Source organism: Rhipicephalus sanguineus, chromosome 2 (genome assembly GCF_013339695.2).
Source record: "Rhipicephalus sanguineus isolate Rsan-2018 chromosome 2, BIME_Rsan_1.4, whole genome shotgun sequence".
NCBI lineage: Eukaryota > Metazoa > Arthropoda > Arachnida > Ixodida > Ixodidae > Rhipicephalus > Rhipicephalus sanguineus.
In genome coordinates this window covers 3899660-3915972 of record NC_051177.1, presented here as the reverse complement: position 1 = coordinate 3915972, position 16313 = coordinate 3899660, and the positions used below count along the sequence as shown (strand labels likewise).

The 16313-nt window shown below is 48.1% G+C and overlaps 1 protein-coding gene across 3 annotated transcripts in view; it reads right to left on the bottom strand.

Moving 5' to 3' along the window:
* LOC119382355 (ruvB-like 2) overlaps positions 1-16313 on the bottom strand; it is a 240933-nt gene that overhangs the window by 149182 nt on the left and 75438 nt on the right. For all 3 annotated transcript variants that reach the window (XM_037650049.2, XM_037650053.2, XM_037650052.2), the window contains exons 5-6: positions 3425-3491; positions 3255-3361 (exon numbers count right to left, since the gene is read on the bottom strand). In XM_037650049.2, the coding sequence (XP_037505977.1) occupies positions 3255-3361; positions 3425-3491 (174 nt within the window). The remainder of the gene's footprint in view (positions 1-3254; positions 3362-3424; positions 3492-16313) is intronic.

Sequence of the window (16313 nt, the reverse complement as noted above, 5' to 3'; positions counted from 1 at the left end):
TGAAGTTCATCAAGTCATCGTCAATATCATTGAAGCTTTCAAATAAGCAAATTCAGCACCTTCGGCCACAACAGCGGTGATCGACGCTAAACGCCGATGCAAGTTCTATAGCGCGGTAAAGGGTTTAGCGGTGGCAGCGGCGGCATTGGCATTTTCAAACCGCACGGGTCCATTTCCGCAGGGCCGGCAACATCAGCTATGATCTCGGCATCGACGCAGTCAGAAACAGCTATGTCGTTATCTGCACCGATGAAATCGTCCGCTGTGCTCCTGTCCGATTTGGCGCCCAGAAACGTTAATACAGTAAAAACTCGTTAATTTGAAGGCCTCAGGACTGAGAAAAATATCCGAATTAAGCGGGATTCCCAATTATCCGAAACAATGCGAAATCAAAGAAATCAGCCAGAAAACGTGGTACACGCGTTCGGTAGTTCCCAGCACCGAAAGTCATGTTCTCCAGCCTGTCAAAGAGGTGCAGCATCTCAGCCTCACCGCCGTTGCACTCGACAAAGCTGCACACAACACTTGAAGCATCGATGACATCCGCCAAAGGGGGTGCTCGGGAGGGCTCGCCATCACTGTCAACATTAGTGGCCGAATCGGTCAATCTCGCAGCTAGTATCTCGCTATGTTGACAGAGGCATGTGGTGCTTTTCGGCGAGAGCCGTTTTCGACGCCGTCAACTTGCTGGCTTCTTCAATTAAGCAGACTTTTTCGTGCCTGGACAAGCTCTTGTACTTCGGTATCTTCCTTCCAAGCACACCTCAATCAACCAATTCACAGGGAAGAGTGCGCAAGCGGACACAAACGGAGCAGTCGCACCGAATCGCACAATGCTCGCCAGCTGACATCCAAATGACACAAAGACTCCACAAAACATTCACTTCGCTAGGGTGGCTAACATGGCTAACATCGCTGTTGAGAAGATGATGATGATAATGATCGCAACTGCACATATCGCCGTCTGGCAATTGCTCAAGCATGGCGTCTACAACGTATTTCTGGTAAAAAAAAACATGGCCTTCGAGATCTGCATTTCAAATAAAAAAAAGGTTGTGCATGTTTTAGTTACCGCCTCCGAGATTCGCAACACCCTTTGCATATCTTGGAAGTCGCAGCCAAGTGTGCCAATTAACCGGGAAGTGGGAGACTGGTCGCACCAATTATCCGGTTCAATTTACATATAAAAATTTAGGACCGCGCAAATAATAAAAATTATCCGGTATTCCCAATTAACCGAGTACAAATTACCAAGGTTTTACTGTAAGCTGCAAAATTCACTGACGCACTCAAAGTCGCCACATGGCACCAAGGCCCGCAAGGAAACAGTGCACGACGGTGCTTTACTTGACGTCGCTCCAAGCACCGGTCATCATTGTTATCGCTACAAGCGGGACAATGTTTAGTTCGACTCACGAACGACGATTTATCAAAAACGAAGCGAGAAGTACACAAGTCCACATGCCACAACAACGCTCCACAAAACATTTCTCCCCTGTTGACATGTTGGCGATAGAGATGGAAGTTGTGGCTTTGTAGAAGGCAGCCTTTGCTTTGGCAAGAAATGGGAAAAAAAGCGTAGCCTTCGAGATGCGTGTTTTAAAACCAAAAACACCCAAAATACGTCACGAGGTTGCATGTCTCGAAGGCCATGCTTTTCGGGCCCGCATGCTATCGTGCGCGAACGAACAAGGAAGGGCATGCAAACATTACAACGAGGCTGCCGAGTCACTTCGCATTCTCATTTTGGTGCCCCCCGGCAATCAGCCTCTTTGAAAAACACTATGCCCGCGCATTAAAACCTGCGGATCGCGCATCAAAAGACCGGTGCACTGACAGGCGCTGCGCAACGAGCTAGATCAATGCAATGGAATAACACCACCTTTTCGTCACGTGCGCGCGATGAGGGATCGGAACTTGTTAGAACGAGGCCGAAAAATTATCCATATTTGTTAGGGAAAATGCACTTTCTGGGCTTGGGCACTGCGCAGCGTTCGATATAGCGGATGTTTCGCTGTGCAGGACTTCGATATAGGTGCGCACCATACTTTTGCACGGGAAATTCAAGGGGATTTTTCAACTGTTCGATATAGCCAATAATTCGATATCTCCGAGTTCGATATATCCGGGATCGACTGCGCATTTGTGCGTTCTTCGTGCCCGGTCCACTTCCAACCATGCACGGGTGCGGCTAGTAGCCTGTTCGTTCAATGCGGCGAAGACAAGCATTTTGTAAGCAACGCGCACTCTACGTCTCCACAATGCTCTGATGGTCCTGCATGACGAGGCGCAGCGCGTTTGGGTTGTCGGCTAATAAAACACGTAGTATACGCTCCCTGTAAGTGCATCGATGTTTCTCGGTGCCCGTGCCGCTCAACACCAGCGAGCTACTTTCGTTCCCACGAAGCGATGCGCACTTTATCTAGCACAGCGCTGCGGCAGCGAACATGTGAACGGCAGCATCGCACGCTTGTACTGCTTGTACCGCTGTCAATCCAAACAGTTTACGCCACACATGCAGCCAAGCAGATAGCTGCAGATGACTGTGATAAGGTTGTCGGCGATAAGACATAATGGCATGTTCATCGCTAGCCGCCACATCACCTTTGCTCTCTTTTGATATGCTTATCCGTGGAGGAATTGCTGCAATCACGCAGAAATCGTAATCATTGATTGACCAGTCTCTGCCATTTCCGAAAAGACGAAAGACATTTTGCAGCACATTGTGGCGTCAACGCAGTAAACTTGTATGTGCGGAAAAGTTATGGCGGTCATCGCTTATTGCATATAACGGCTTCTTGCGTTCCAAGGCATAGGTTCATCGTAGGCGGTTGTAGTTGCAGAGAACGGCACCAGAAAAGGTTGCCATGCACAAGCTGACCTCATGGCTTCATGCTGCTGCTTATTTCTTTTTTTTTTATTGCTCACTGCCATTCTGCCGCTGAAGAAACACCCTGAAAAGTGAACGACCTCGCTCGCAGCGTCCAAAATCAGCGTGCGGTGCTTGCGGTTCTCGGGTATCTTCGTTGCGAGTAAACTGGAGTGGGGCATGCGCCCCTCTCATGCTGTAGAAGGCCTGTGTTAGCTTTTTTTTTTTGCTTCGTATGCACCATATTTTTATCGCGACCGTGTCTGAAGTGTTTGTTGTAAAAGTAGGAGGCTTTGAAAAATGTTGGCTATATGTGGACGTAATGTCAATGGGTAGCATAGGAAAATGCACCGAAATATGGTCGTTATAGTAAGTGGGAACTTACCCAGCTTGCACCTTTTCCTTTGTGAGAGATTCGATCATTTTCTGACCCAAGTCATAGATGGTTTCCATCTCAGTTGTCTTCAGGGTGAGCTTTCCCACTTTTGCACCCTGAGGAGACATTACGCAACATTCAGACAAAATGAAGAATCAAATGGGAAGTAAATAACTTACGCTTCCCGTGGCTGGCCTGTCAATCTGTATCTCGACAACTTCTCCTTCAATTATCTCCGTCTCCTCTCTGTAAAAACAAAGAAAAATTCTGAGCCCTTCCACTACTGTGAATATGGAAGCCAGCATAGCTGTGGCTATGGCGGTTCTGCTGTGATAAATCATATACTATCTGTATTGATCATACTGAGGGTGCTATTCAAAGAGCCGACAAGAGCCATGCATTGTGAGCCACCCCATATTTGCTAGGGTCACCTGTGCTAATGCAGCGCTTAGACACATACAAAAGGGCACCAGGCGTTTACACATCATGTCCTGCAGAGGTCTTTTATTCCACTATCACAAAATTGAATGTAGCCTTCATAGAAAGTGTTATAAAACCAATATATATCCCGTGCTATATCCTAGGAAGCGTTCCTGTCCGCGAACCACAGAGTAAGATAAGACAGGAGCGCCAACTCCGCTCGTCGGGGCACTGAAGAGAAAAACGATTTTTCTGGTACAGTTGTATCCACTGATAACACTATTCAAGTGCCACAAAAACTACACTGTTAGAATCGATAATTTTATAAACGGGTTGCACGAAAAAAAAGCAAAATAGAGGGATGGCGGACTGCTGTGAGAAAAATATAATAACTGAAGGGGAATGCGAATGCACAATGGTAATAAGAACAAACAAGAGTTGACAAACATTAGTATATGTTCTATAAAATGCAAGAAGGTTGTTGCAGCAGCCTTTCAGCTTGAGAAACCCTTGAAACGCTGGGGTGAGATTGCTGTAAGTGTCACGCCACGTGCTTCTCAGTGCCTGGCACGAGAACACCCCATATCTGTCAGCCTCGCTTGTTTTAGCAAAGCATACCGACATCATTCTCGAAGGCGTCCAGGTGCTCCACATAGTGCAGAGGAGGGTTGCTCACAGAAACATATTGCCGGACGGACTGCATCATCTGCAGGGCCTCCTGTGAGGACAACACTTATGCAGCCCGCCCGGCTGCATTGTCGCTGCCGTCATCGCTGTCACCGTCGCTCTCCGACACAAGCACGTTTGCGGCGGTAGCCTTATTGGTTATATGTTCCGATGTTTCCAGTGAGTCATCCACATGCAGAAACTCTTCAAATCCTGATGCATCCTCAACAACTGCAAACCAAAGTTGAGGCATCACTTCAATGGCTGGAGCTTCGTAGGCTTCGTATGAGTCACTGCTACCGTGGAAAATGCACGCTTTCCTGAAGCATGGCTTGTCCGCATGGCAGGGTCCATCAACAAGACAAAAAATTTGTTCAGGACACAGCAACGGTACATGACCTTAACACTTTCGTGACCGCGGAAAAACCAGTTGTTTAGTCCAGGAAATATTTTTTTCCTGCCATAGAAAATATTTGATGCTAAAGTATAGGGTGGGTATCAAATGATAGAGGAAGGACTGGCCTTTCTAGCAGTATTATTTCCAAACAAAGGGTTTATTTCGAATATAATAAAAAAATTACCAAACAAAAAAATGCATCAAAAAGAAAAAAAGATTCATAAAAACATCAATGCTACTCTGCAAAGGGTAAACATAAAAAAAAATCGAAATATACGTTTTGAGCGCAAAGCCCTCAAAGAATAATACTGGAAATAAAAGCTCTGTAAGTACAAAGATTATTTACATAAATACAAGAATATAGGCACTAGTGCCTATCATGCCACCGCACGATGCAGTTTCTCGATGCGGTGAAACAAAGGCTGGCTGCACATGTTTCGGGAAAAAAAATTTTTTTTTTCTGCTCAACTTTCCTAGCATAGATTGCAGTTCTGGTATTTTTCAATTTTCCTGTGTATTCGTTGAAATGAACAGTGTAGCCTGTTCCAAATCTGCAAAAATCCATAATTGTACCCTCATTTCACCTCTTTCTCGCTCATATACTGCCGAATACCATACCGACCTTCAGATTTCCCCATTTTCTCATCCACTGAAAGGTTCCGACAGGGTTAAAAAATAGCGTAGAAGAATCGTTCATGTGTTGCAATAGAGAAGACACGTGGTGAAGCTTCTCGTGGGATGCGACGGTCCTCTTCTTCAGATCAGACACACTCAAGAAGCCTTGAACCTTTTCCGTGGCATCGCTGACGGTGGATGAAGGCCTGGAAATATATGTCGTCGACACCAACACCAATGCAAGCGCTGGAATTCGGCGATTACTATGTACACATGGAGTGCAGCGAACTTGCTCATATTCTCTTCAATAACCTCCCTCCATGGATCCGTCCCTCTCACTGTATGTTGGCTTTTCGAAAGTATGCATCCACACATACTTATCTGTGTGGTTGCATATCTCTCTGACGACTTCTGCGGGTCGATTCCACGAAAGATCAAAAAAAGGTGTATGCTTGATGTTTCCGATTTTCCTGATAATTTTGTATGTTGTACACATATGACTGCACAGCACGAAATCGCAGTTCGTTTTCAAATAAATTTTTTTTTCAACAAAGGAAAATTCGACAAGTGTCACCGGTTGACGACGACCATTTTACGATGAGTGCGTTTTCGTAAATTCGCAATCATGCTGGCAGCTACTGAAGCTATATATTACAAATATCTTTCTTTTTTAGCGGAAGTAGAAGTAAAGAGGAAATAGCTCTTATCATTTCATGGAATTCTGAGCAAATTATGTATTTTTAAAAATTCACGAAAAACGATGCGTTTTTGTAAGTCAGTCAAATCTGGGACGCTATGGCTACTTCTGTGAACATCTTAGCTTGTTCATATTTGCAGTATGAGTAGGCCTTTATGTGAATAATGAACCTCTGCGTTTGTATTTCTCTAATAATTTTTAAAGTAATAAATTTTAATGCTCGAAACACCAAAAAGGCAAAAGTGCTCCTCGATTCAAAAATCTATAATAAAAAAACCCCCAATCTCAATTTCGTTCAAAGCCCCCCAAAATGTTCTCAAAGGACTGCAGAATAATAATATGAAAAAACATGTTGCATCATTTTTATTAGAACAAAAGCAGAAAATGTCAAACATTGTGTTTCCAGAGCGTGGTGGCTACTGCGTAAAGGACATCTCTAGTAACAAGAAAATGCAGTAACACGTCTTTTTTCTTCTGTGAGCTTCGCTAAACAACAGTAATGATCTATTGTCAGAAAGTGGGAACTGTTTTGTAAAGATAAAGATCGTTCCAATTGAATGCATTTGCGTGGTTTGCGACTTCATACCAGTGTTAGACATCCCTCAGTCCACTGTAGGCACTTTCAGTTGTAGCCTCCTTTTCTTTCATCTATTTCAGTTGAGTATAATTCATATCTTACATGCTAAAGAACGCATTCCCTCCATGCGTCTCTAATGATGATGTGTTGTGCCAGAATTGAGAGGTTGGTATAAAAGGCACGGTCTCTTCAGGAATGGAAATGAATTGCTGGAGAGCGGTCGCCAAGAGGTTTGGTTTTTGTTGGCCAAAATGTGTACATTGTCAAACCATATGTGATGAATGCAGAGTTTAAAAATAATTGATTACGTGAAGATTGGTGGCAGCAGTTCTGACCATGGACAAAACACGTTTTGTTTACATTGCATCTGCTTTGCTTTGCATGTGCTTGTATCTCTTGAAGCAGTGCTGGCAGATCTGGTCTCCCTCTTGAATTGAGCGCGCATCCTACTTCATGACCCTCCGCAAAAGACTCGATCCGATATCTACTACACAACAGCGGAATTTTCTTTTTGTGCGCCCATGAGGTAGTCCGTACAAAAAACTCGGTCATGGCTATAACGCCTACCCATAGCCACCTTCAGAGCGTAGGACAGTGATCGCACTAAAGTGAAGCACAATTTGGATGCTTAACTTCTATCTCAGGTGGTGTTTGGCTGACTGGAACAACCGTGCTCGTTCCTGTCGTCTGCTCAGGCGGGCGTCTATCGCGCCGCCCTTTACACCTGTCCACCTGATGCATGCCACTCCGTTTACACGAAGGCGTGTAGCACGGGCCACTCTATCCGCCACACGATCCACGCGGTGCGGATCCAGAGACCGGGCGGGAGAGCGACGAGCGGTGAAAAATGTATCGTGTAACCAACGCAATTGACACCCCAGCATTTTCTTGTGCAGAGCGACAAAGCCTGGCAAACCTTGTGTGGCTGTTGTGCTTAGGTTGCACTGCGGTACTCGCCGTTCACCACTGTCGCCATTTGCGATTTCTCACATTCTTACAATGCATGATCGACTCAGCTACACAAATTTCGCATGTAGCTTCGTTGCTTTTACATAAGCGCATTTACTCAAAAAAAAAAAATTATGCAGAGGAATGAAAATGTCCGTGCTGCCCGTTGACGAGGAATATAGGTGGTGTCGCAAATGCATTTTTTCGGTCCTCATCGTATCCACTGCTGTCAGAGCGCATGTGCGTGTTCACATACATAAGCTGGGTCTTTCGACAATAAATCACCAGTTGCCGTACAGCGCTTGTGTTTGCGTCTTTTTTGTGTACGTGTTCGTTGCCCTTTTGTGCGCTGCCTATTCGGAGCTTTAAAAGTCTCCCCGCAGTGGAAAAAAGAAACTCGCAAACAAAACTGATAAAAAACATGTTATTTTACCCTTTGTATTGCGTTAGCTGTCCAGAACAGCTCAGAGAGTGCCTAAACTTGAACTTGAAGTCATCAATAACATACTATCGATGGGAATGGGTGCGGTCACGAAAGTGTTAAGGGGGGACACGGTTTTCGTATTGTGAGAAATGTAAAAAAACGTATTGATTTTTTAAAATCACATTTTCAGTTTCTATAGCCCTTTTTCTATCAGATTCGAAAATATCTTGACTGAAAACAGTGTAAAAGTTCTTTAAAAAAATTAGTTTGCCTGCCGAGGTGGTAAAAATTATTGCGAAAACCGCAAAAAAAAAAAACCTTTAAAAGAAGTGCACAAAAGCAAATGTCCAAAGGTTGTTTTGAGGCCTCCAATTGGCCACGTCCACCATGTTGCTCCAGTATGTGCATCGCGAGGTCACAGCTGTCGAAAATTGCACTACTTAGTGAAGCATGCGCACTCATTCTGTGTGCACGGGTGGACAATCATATAGAATATTGTCACGTGGTCGTGACGTCGACGAAGACAGCAGTCAGCACGTCCGAGATGAAAGTGTTTATTTGGCCGAACTTGTGGCCGGGAAACTGAAAGTCAAAGTACAGCAATACGCTGATGGCGGCGAACAGAGCGTCGACCGTCGATCAACTGACCAGCAGTGAAGCGCGTCAGCATTTAAACATGTGCCGTCGAATATTCCAGTGTTATCGCTGGCTGTCGCGCAAATTCTAGAATAAACGCCAGTGTGTGTGTCTTTCTCCCTTCGTCCTTTTCTTTTCGCGCCCACATCCAAGAACCATGACAGACCAACAAGCCCGCATCGCTACTCTAGAATATGCTCGAATGTGCGCGTCTTGCGCGCAATCTTAACAAAACGATCTACAAAGGTCGTGAAGTCTCTCGAACAATGAGGCGCGGCTCGCGCCGAGCGTTGCTGACAGTCTTTGTGGCCGAAAACCGAACACAGCAAAAGTGATAAAGAAACGCACGTGGCAATGTCCCACTCCGAAAAAAGCATCGTCCCGATGCTTAAGACAGAACACACGGAGGGGGGGGGGGGGCAGTACATGCAACAATAAATAACAAGAATAAAGCAAGAAAGTTCAATAAACAATAAGCAAAAGTGCAGTCCTCAGATTCACTAACGTGCGTAATATGGCTTGAGGCGCATGACATGGACGACTTCAGGTCGCGCACGGCGCCGCTGAGAGTTCGTAATGCCATCAGGGACAACCTCGTAGTCGAGTGCGCCGAGGCGTCGAAGTACCCTGTACGGTCCGAAGTATCGTCGAAGAAGCTTCTCACGAAGTCCCCGTCGGCGTATTGGCATCCATACCCATACACGGTCACCGGGTTGGTATTCCATGTGGCGTCGTTGAAGGTTGTAGCGGCGGCTGTCAGTCGTCTGCTGGTTCTTGATCCGTAGGCGGGCGAGCTGTCGTGCTTCTTCGGCGCGCTGTAGGTAGGTGGTCACGTCGATGTTTTCCTCGTCGGTCAAGTTTGGTAACATGGCGTCGAGCGTCGTTGCCGGGCTCCGTCCGTAGACCAACTTGTATGGCGTCATCTGTGTCGCTTCTTGTACGGCCGTGTTGTACGCGAAGGTCACGTACGGAAGAATGGCGTCCCATGTCTTGTGTTCGACGTCGACGTACATGGCCAGCATGTCCGCGATGGTCTTATTTAGACGCTCGGTGAGGCCACTGGTCTGTGGGTGGTAGGCGGTGGTGCGGCGGTGGCTCGTCTCACTGTATTTGAAGATCGCCTGAGTTAGGTCCGCAGTAAAGGCGGTACCTCTGTCTGAGATGAGTACCTCTGGGGCGCCATGACGCAAGACAATGTGCTCCACGAAAAACTTGGCTACCTCGGCGGCACTGCCTTTGGGCAAGGCCTTTGTCTCGGCGTAGCGGGTGAGGTAGTCAGTTGCCACGACGATCCACTTGTTTCCGGCATTGGACGTCGGGAACGGCCCCAGTAAGTCCACCCCGATTTGCTGGAACGGCTGTCGAGGGGGCTCGATAGGCTGCAGAAGTCCGGCTGACCTAGTGGGCGGTGTCTTGCGTCGCTGACAGTCCTGGCAGGTCTTTACGTAACGTGTGACGTCGGCGGAAAGGCGCGGCCAGTAGTACTTCTCCTGTATTCTTGCTAGCGTGCGGGAAACACCCAGGTGTCCAGACGTTGGGTCGTCGTGCAGAGCCTGGAGGACCTCTGGCCGCAGTGTCGAGAGTACCATGAGAAGGCAATCGGCTCAAAGCGGTGAGAAGTTCTTCTTTAGGAGAACACCGTTACGCAAGAAAAACGACGTCAGTCCCCGTGTGAATACCTTCGGAACAACGGTGGTCCTGCCCTCGCGGTACTCCACAAGGCCCCTGAGTTCCGGGTCCGTTCGCTGTTGTTCGGCGAAGTCGTCGGCACTTATGGTTCCCAAGAAGCAGTCGTCCTCCTTGTCGTCCTGTGGCGGTGAGACAGGCAGTCAGCGTCGGAATATTTTCTCCCGGACTTGTAAAAGACGGTTATGTCGAATTCTTGAAGTCGTAGGCTCCACCGTGCGAGCCGACCTGAAGGGTCTTTCAAGTTAGCTAGCCAACACAATGCGTGGTGGTCGCTCACAACTTTGAAGGGCCTGCCGTAGACATAAGGGCGAAACTTAGATGTAGCCCAGATGATCGCTAGGCACTCCTTTTCTGTTGTGGAATAGTTCATTTCTGCCTTTGATAGCGACCGGCTAGCATAACTGATGACCCTTTCCTGCCCGTCAGTCTTCTGCACAAGGACGGCGCCGAGTCCTACGCTGCTTGCATCGGTGTGGATTTCCGTATCGGCGTATTCATCGAAATGCGCTAGTATTGGAGGCATCTGAAGGCGTCGTTTCAGTTCTTCAAATGCTTCGATTTGCGCCGTTTCCCACTTGAATGGCACGTTGGTCTTCGTGAGGCGAGCTAGCGGCTCGGCGATTCGTGAAAATTCCTTGACGAAGCTCCTGTAGTAGGCGCACAAGCCGAGAAAACGGCGCACGGCTTTCGTGTCGGTGGGTGGCGGGAAGGCAGCGATGGCAGCTGTTTTCCGCGGGTCTGGGCGAACACCATCCCTGCTGATAACGTGACCCAAGAACAAGAGCTCCTCATACGCGAAGCGGCACTTTTCAGGCTTCAAGGTGAGGCCGGAGGTCTTGATTGCTTCAAGTACAGCTTCAAGGCGCCGGAGGTGTTCGTCAAATCTTGAGGCAAACACAACGACGTCGTCCAAGTACACGAGGCATGTCTGCCACTTCAAGCCAGCCAGCACTGTGTCCATAACACGTTGGAATGTCGCAGGTGCCGAGCAAAGACCGAAGGGCATGACCTTGAACTCGAAGAGGCTGTCTGGTGTTATAAAGGCCGTCTTTTCTCGGTCTCTCTCGTCAACTTCGATTTGCCAGTAGCCGGTCTTGAGGTCCATTGACGAAAAGTACTTCGCGTTGTGGAGTCGATCCAGGGCGTCGTCTATCCGTGGAAGAGGGTACACGTCCTTCTTTGTTATTTTGTTCAGGCGACGATAATCGACGCAGAAACGTAGGGTTCCATCCTTCTTCCTCACTAACACTACGGGAGGCGCCCACGGACTCTTGGACGGCTGGATGATGTCGTCGCGTAGCATTTCGTCGACGTGTTTCTTAACGGCGTCCCTTTCTCGCGTTGAAACCCTTTAGGGACTCTGACGGAGTGGTCGAGCATTTTCTTCCGTTATGATACGGTGTTTAGCAAGGGGCGTTTGCTGGACCCGTGATGACGACGAGAAACAGTCCTTGTATTTCTTCATAAGGCATCGGAGCTATTGCTGTTGGCGGGCGGGAAGGCTTGGGTTTACGTCGAAGGATGGCTCAGGCATTGCGGTTGTCGTTGTAGCTTCGTCTTCATTGGTCCAGTTGTTAAAGGCGGCGACACGGTCGTATGTTTCAAGCCAGGTTTCCGGGTCTTCAAACGACGATCCGCGGAAGGTTGGCGGCTCCTTGGGATGCCGAAGAAGGATCGGCGCAGGCTGCACGGGGTCGGTCATCGTCGCTGCGGTCGATGTTGGGATCTGCGGCTGTCTGTCTTTTTCGGGAAGGAGCCCGTGCTCTGGCGGCAGTCCTTTCTGCCTGCGGCTTGTTCGACGATCCGGGTTCTCCTTGCCGTCGTCCTCGTCGCGGCTTGGGCTTGGGTCAGCACCCCGCGGTGGCGTCCGGATCATGAAGCAGCACCTCCACCAGATGTCACGTGGTCGTGACGTCGACGAAAACAGCAGTCAGCATGTCCGAGATGAAACTGTTTATTTGGCCGAACTTGTGGCCGAGAAACTGAAAGTCAAAGTACAGCAATACGCTGATAGCAGCGAACAGAGCGTCGACCGTCGATCAACTGACCAGCAGTGAAGCGCGTCGGCATTTAAACATGTGCCGTCGAATATTCCAGTGTTATCGCTGGCTGTCGCGCAAATTCCAGAATAAGCTCGAATGTGCGCGTCCTGCGCGCAATCTTAACAAAACGATCTACAACGATCGTGAAGCCTCTCGAACAATGAGGCGCGGTTCGCGCCGAGCGTTGCTGACAGTCTTTGTGGCCGAAAACCGAACACAGCAAAAGTGATAAAGAAACGCACGTGGCAATATAATTACGCTGGAGTTTGACAGCTGCAAGCAGAAGCTCGATCACCACAATACGATAGCGCCACGTTCTTCGCGAATGTCGCAGATGGGCATCTCAAACCGACTCATCACACCCGCAGTTATAGGTTCTGCTTATCAGCATTTCTGAGTTCCTGACAAAGACTACTGTGGGACCACTCTTTGTACTCATGACGTAATAAGTGGCGAACCTGCCAGGATTATGTATCTTGGAAGCGCTTGCGAGGGATGGATATTGAGAGATGTGGGAGACGGCGATGGCACAGCAAAGAGACTTTATCACACACCGCACAGCAAAAATCAATCAACACTCAAAAATTTACTCAACGAAAAATACACACAAATAAGCTAAACACAGTCTCTAACTGAACTAGCAGTCTGGCCACATTGGCCTTTCGGTCGCATCCGAAAAGGTGCGTCCTTACTTGTATGGTTGGCGCGGCGTCTAAGTCGACTCCCTTGTCTGTGATACGTCGCGCTCGCCTTCAATGCTCTTGATCTGGTCCTGCAGTTGTCGCTGCTTATCAGCACCTGGACGAACCACTTGATGCCGGTTTCCCGGTCGATGTCATGTCCAACATGCAAACGGACGGGTTAGGCCTAGCTGCCTCCTCGGTCCCTTGTTCCAAGTGCGTCTGTGGCTTAATAGATGACGTGGTGCCCCGGGGACTGTCCCGTGGGTCCAAGCAGCACCTCTTATTTTTTCAGTGCCTGGACGAACGTTCTCTTTGCGCCGTCAAGCGCGTGCTCCGCCTCTGCTTGCCGCTGCCGCATGGAGGTGCTGCGCGAGTAGACTACGGGAAGCTGGTGCTGAATGGCCGTGCGTATTATGAAGCCCACGAATTCGTGTTTGCATCCGAGTTTAATTGCATTCCCGCTTCTTGCAGGCTTTCACAGGTACAGGGGGGACGGAAAGAAACGCGAACATAGCGGCGCGCTGTTTTCATCGTGCACTGACCGTGGTGTCAATAAAAAGATGATAGATGGTCTTTGATTGTATCATAGATGACTCTCTTTTTTTATCAATCATCCAGGCTACAACCGCTTAAAATTAAATGCGAAACAGCAAAGAATGTAGATGCCGCAGGTTCGTGTTTCTTTCCATGCTCACTGTACGTATTCCGCAGGCAGTCTGTCAGGCCGTGCTGCCGGTTCAATACTTGCATTCAAGTTTGGTAGTATTCGCATTCTATTTTCTATTTCAGGCTATTGCAAACACGCCATTTACATGCACCAGTATACCATACTGTTGTGTACCCTTCTGCAAGTCGAACGGAAAGAAATCATGAATGCCTTTTTTTTATTTCCCTTTATTGATAAAGCAGAAAAGCAAAAAAAAAGAACTCACAGGGTCCCTTGCATTCACCTAAGACGACTTAAAGGCAAAAGCCATCTTCATTTTCTTCCCAGTCAATGTATTGAACGTCTCCTGCTTCCCTCCGAGATATTTCTGCACCTAACGTGGTTTTCTTACTGCCTCGGAGGCACTGCAAGCTTTCTGTACCTTAGGTGGTTATGCACTGCCTCCGTGATCGGCCCATTCTGACCAAGCCAAGATGTAATATGACGTCACGATGATGTCACAAAATTTTATGATCTGTGACGTCATATGATGCCGTCATCATGTAATGGTGATTTCTTGCATCACTCGTGTTGACACCGCTGGACACTGCCAACGGTCAATTTTCGCGTTTGATGAAGCAACGCTTTCGCCTTAGTACACTGTTTGGGAGAGGTGGCTTGCAGTAATTAGGCAGGATAATTAGTCTCCTAATACATCTTTGAACTACACTAGAATATGCAGCCGTCATTTACAACACCAAGATTTCATAGAATATAAGAAGCGGCCGCTCAAAAAGGATGCTAGTGTCGGTCTTTGCAGACTACCCTTCACGTTTGCAGCCCAAGGTAATAACTGAACCAAGCATGGCAAGTATCACTAAACGTGACCGTGCCACGTCCGAACAGTCAACGAATGAATGCATTAGTAGCAACGCTGCCTCGTGATTGCCACCATGTGCGACGCTGACATTTGGTCCCGAGGCTGAACAATCGGAGCCCATGGACACCACATGCACTACCGACAAAACAAACGACAATTATCATGTACAGTGTCACAATGAACGCGTGCACAAGGCCGAACTAGTTGCCCCATGCGACAAAAGTGTCCAGGTCGACAGCCATTTGGCCTTTGCTTTGCTCACTGCCGAAAAGACCAAATGGAAGAGAAAATAAACAGAGCTGAAAAGCCAGATACTGAAGCTACAACAATCTATCGACAAATATAAAGAAGAGCTCCAGCAACTGACAACAGGCCACATTTTTCATGCCTATCACATTGGCTCAAGTGGAGAGTCGGCACGACTTTAGACTTGAACAACAGCGCCTATTCACACACATCAGACGTATTGCAGGAAGCGTACAGCATATGCAGCTGTTTTTGTTCGTTTTTCGTACCACCATTTAATTGCTTTAAGCTCTGAAATGAAGGGATCACCTGGCATAGTTCTTCATTTTCTGCCACCAGCTGTTGCTTTCTATCAGTGACAACAGATGTAATTCTCAAAAGCTTTACAAAGGGAACAGGTGATCACGTATATCCCTGGGAGCAGTCTATAGTGACATTTCGTGCTATTTAGTGCATGAACTCCAGGCTTTGTATAACATGCTACACCTGTAGACAGTAGTATGCATCGGGGAACATTAGGCACCCTAGCTTTCAGTATTAGCTCCTGGCAAATGCTGCTTTCAAAAAGACTTTCAGACACTCAAAAACCGACTCTCAGTCAAGCGTACATAACAGTGACAAAACAATCTTCCACGCATCACTGGCATGCGCTCTCTCATATCGGCCTAGCAGGCGACGCGCAAGCACCTCGATCAAATAGCCGCGAACTAGACATGCCTTTGAAGTAGGCTGGTGTTCCAGAATGACAAGTGCTTCATGATTCCCATTTACAAGTTTTCATAATACTTTAAACAACGTGAATACAGCCGTACACTGAACCATACAGCAGCTTCGAATGCAGCCACGGCATTCGTTTCTGGGAGCGATGATGTGACAGCGGGTCTACTTTGGTGGCGGCGCCTGGCGGCTAAAAGCCACACTAACGCTGACTGCCGGTTCCCATTGCGCTCTTCTCCTTCTCCCAGACACAGAAAGATAAAGGAAGCACTGGCCAAAGCCATTCTGTCAACGAAGGTGGAGCGTTACAGGTGCTCCGGGAACCGCTGTGAAGAGGAAGCTGCAAGTCCGTGGTAGCATCACCCGGTCATCGCCAAAGTTGACATGGACTCATGGTGCTGCACCTCTGGACCCAGCACCCGCCGCTCTTCTCACCCGTGGAACGCTAGCTTCTACGACCTGCTTCGAACGGTGCCCCACAGATAATGCCTGCTCTTCCTGGATTTTTCTCCACGGCTTCGGTCGTGTGCCACGAGCCCTCCTCCGGCCAATCGCGTGCGTGGACGTAACGGAGGCGCATACCATCGAGAAATTTTTCGCTCCTCGCATACAATTGAAACATTTCATCACTAAGCGCGTGCCTCGTGCCCTTTACTCATGACAGCTCGCGATCGAACACGACGTACTTTGACACATCGCGGATACGCACACCGCGGCCGAGCTTACTGCTCGGAGTCGTGGCTAGGCCTAACTCCGCTCACGGAGCCGATGTGCGAGACGAATCT